At 58.7% G+C, this 2,203-nt stretch overlaps 1 protein-coding gene across 1 annotated transcript in view; it reads right to left on the bottom strand.

The window, feature by feature from the left end:
- LOC106898118 (histone lysine demethylase PHF8-like) overlaps window positions 1-900 on the bottom strand; it is a 10,923-nt gene extending 10,023 nt beyond the window's left edge. The window contains exons 1-2 of the mRNA XM_014959209.1: window positions 811-900; window positions 42-165 (exon numbers count right to left, since the gene is read on the bottom strand). Coding sequence (XP_014814695.1) covers window positions 42-165; window positions 811-900 — 214 coding nt within the window. The remainder of the gene's footprint in view (window positions 1-41; window positions 166-810) is intronic.
- Window positions 901-2,203: the final 1,303 nt, after the last annotated feature.

Below are 2,203 nucleotides of genomic sequence, written 5' to 3'. Positions count from 1 at the left end.
CCCCGTGGCGGGGGGGGGCTGGCGGAGCCGCCGAGCCCAACTCTTGATCTTGCGGCCCCAGGTCTTCTTGCTGACGGGGTTCTTCAGGCGGGGGCAATTAAAGCCCAGGGCGAAGTAGCCCCCCCCGGCGGGGGCACGGCCAGGGGTCCTCTCCTCTGGGGGGGCCTGTGGAGATGAGGGGTGATGAGGGGGTCACCATCGCCCCCCCCACACCTCCCCCCCCCCAAAAAAATGGCTACTGGGGGTTGGGGATGGGCATGAACAGTCTTTGATGGTCTTGAAGGGATCTCAAAGTCTTGGGGTTGGTCATCGATGGTCTTTGAGGGACCCCAAAGTCTTGGGGTTGGTCATCGATGGTCTTTGAGGGACCTCAAAGTCTTGGGGTTGGTCATCGATGGTCTTTGAGGGACCTCAAAGTCTTGGGGTTGGTCATCGATGGTCTGTGAGGGACCCCAAAGTCTTGGGGTTGGTCATCGATGGTCTTTGAGGGACCTCAAAGTCTTGGGGTTGGTCATCGATGGTCTTTGAGGGACCTCAAAGTCTTGGGGTTGGTCATCGATGGTCTGTGAGGGACCCCAAAGTCTTGGGGTTGGTCATCGATGGTCTTTGAGGGACCTCAAAGTCTTGGGGTTGGTCATTGATGGTCTGTGAGGGACATCAAGGTTGTGGGGTTGGTCATCGATGGGTCTTTGAGGGACATCAACATCATGGGGCTGGGGACTGTCATCAATGGGTCTTTGAGGGCCACCAAGGCTGTGCGGTTGGTCATCGATGGTCTTTAAGGGACATCAACAACATGGGGTTGTGGACCATCATTGATGGGTCTTTGAGGGACCCCAAAGTCTTGGGGTTGGTCATCGAGGGGTCTTTGAAGGACCTCAAAGTCTTGGGGTTGGTCATCGATGGTCTTTGAGGGACATCGAGGTTGTGGGGTTGAGGGACATCGAGATTGTTGGGTTGGGGACCTTCATTGATGGTCTTTGTGGTCTTTGAGGGACACCAAGGTCTTGGGGTTTGAGGGACACCAAAGTCATTGGGATGGGGACGGTCATTGATGGTCTTTGAGGGCCACCAAGGGCTTGGGGGATCTCTGGTCCTTGGGGGACACCAAAGTCTCGGGGTTTGGGGACAGTCATCGATGGTCCTTGGGGACACCAAAGGTTTGGGGCTTGGGGACAATCACCTCTGGTCCCGGGGGTGTCTCCTGCTCCCAAGCTCCGGTGCCAATCTTCTCCTCTCCTCGGGTGACGTCCAGCTCTTGGGGTTTGGGGACAATCATCTCCTGGGCTCCATCCTGCTCCCGAGCTCCGGTGACAATTGTCCCCTGTCCCTTGGGGCCACCCAGGTCCCGGTGTCCGGGGACGATGGTCTCCGATCCTTGGAGAACGTCAACCTCTTGAGGTTTGGGGACAATCGGGGTTGGTTGACCAGGTCCCACCTGCTCCCAAGCGTCACGGCTGATTGTCCCCAGTCCTTGAGGGACATCTGCCTCTTGGGGGTTGGGGACGGTCATCTCCTGTCCTTGAGGGCCACCAGGGTCACAGGGGTTGAGGACAGTCATCTCCTGTCCTTGAGGGCCACCAAGTTCTTGGGGTTTGGGGACAATCGTCTCTGGTCCCTCAGGAGCATCCGGTTCATGGGGTTTGGGGACAAACATCTCCTGTCCTTGAGGGCCACCAAGGTCACCGGGTTTGGGGACAATCATCTCCGGTCCCCCAGGGCCATCCTTCTCCAATGTTCCAGTGGTGACCATCTCAGGTCCTGGAGGTCCACCTGGTTCTTGGAGACCTGTGGTGACCATCTCAGGTCCTGGAGGTCCACCTTCTTCTTGGAGACCGGTGGTGACCATCTCAGGTCCTCGAGGGCCACCTTCTTCTTGGAGACACTTGGTGACCATCTCAGGTCCTGGAGGGCCACCTGGTTCTTGGGGATCGGTGGTGACCATCTCAGGTCCTCGAGGGCCACCAACATCAAGGGCCACCTCCATTTCGCCACCACGGGATGTCCCCAAGGTTCTCCGGCCAGGTTGAGGTCCCCCAGGACCTGCAAGAAGGTGACCCCCCACCCATCCTTGAAGGAGGTGGGGGAGGGGAGGAGAGGACAACCCGTGTCCCCAACCCCCCCCACCGCCACCCCCACCCCTTGGTGTCCCCTTTGGTGTCACCCACCGGTGGCTTCTCGGTTCCTGATGGTCTGGTTGATG

Source organism: Calidris pugnax, unplaced genomic scaffold (genome assembly GCF_001431845.1).
Source record: "Calidris pugnax isolate Ruff unplaced genomic scaffold, ASM143184v1 scaffold447, whole genome shotgun sequence".
Classification (NCBI taxonomy): domain Eukaryota; kingdom Metazoa; phylum Chordata; class Aves; order Charadriiformes; family Scolopacidae; genus Calidris; species Calidris pugnax.
This window is presented reverse-complemented; position numbering and strand designations above follow the sequence as displayed.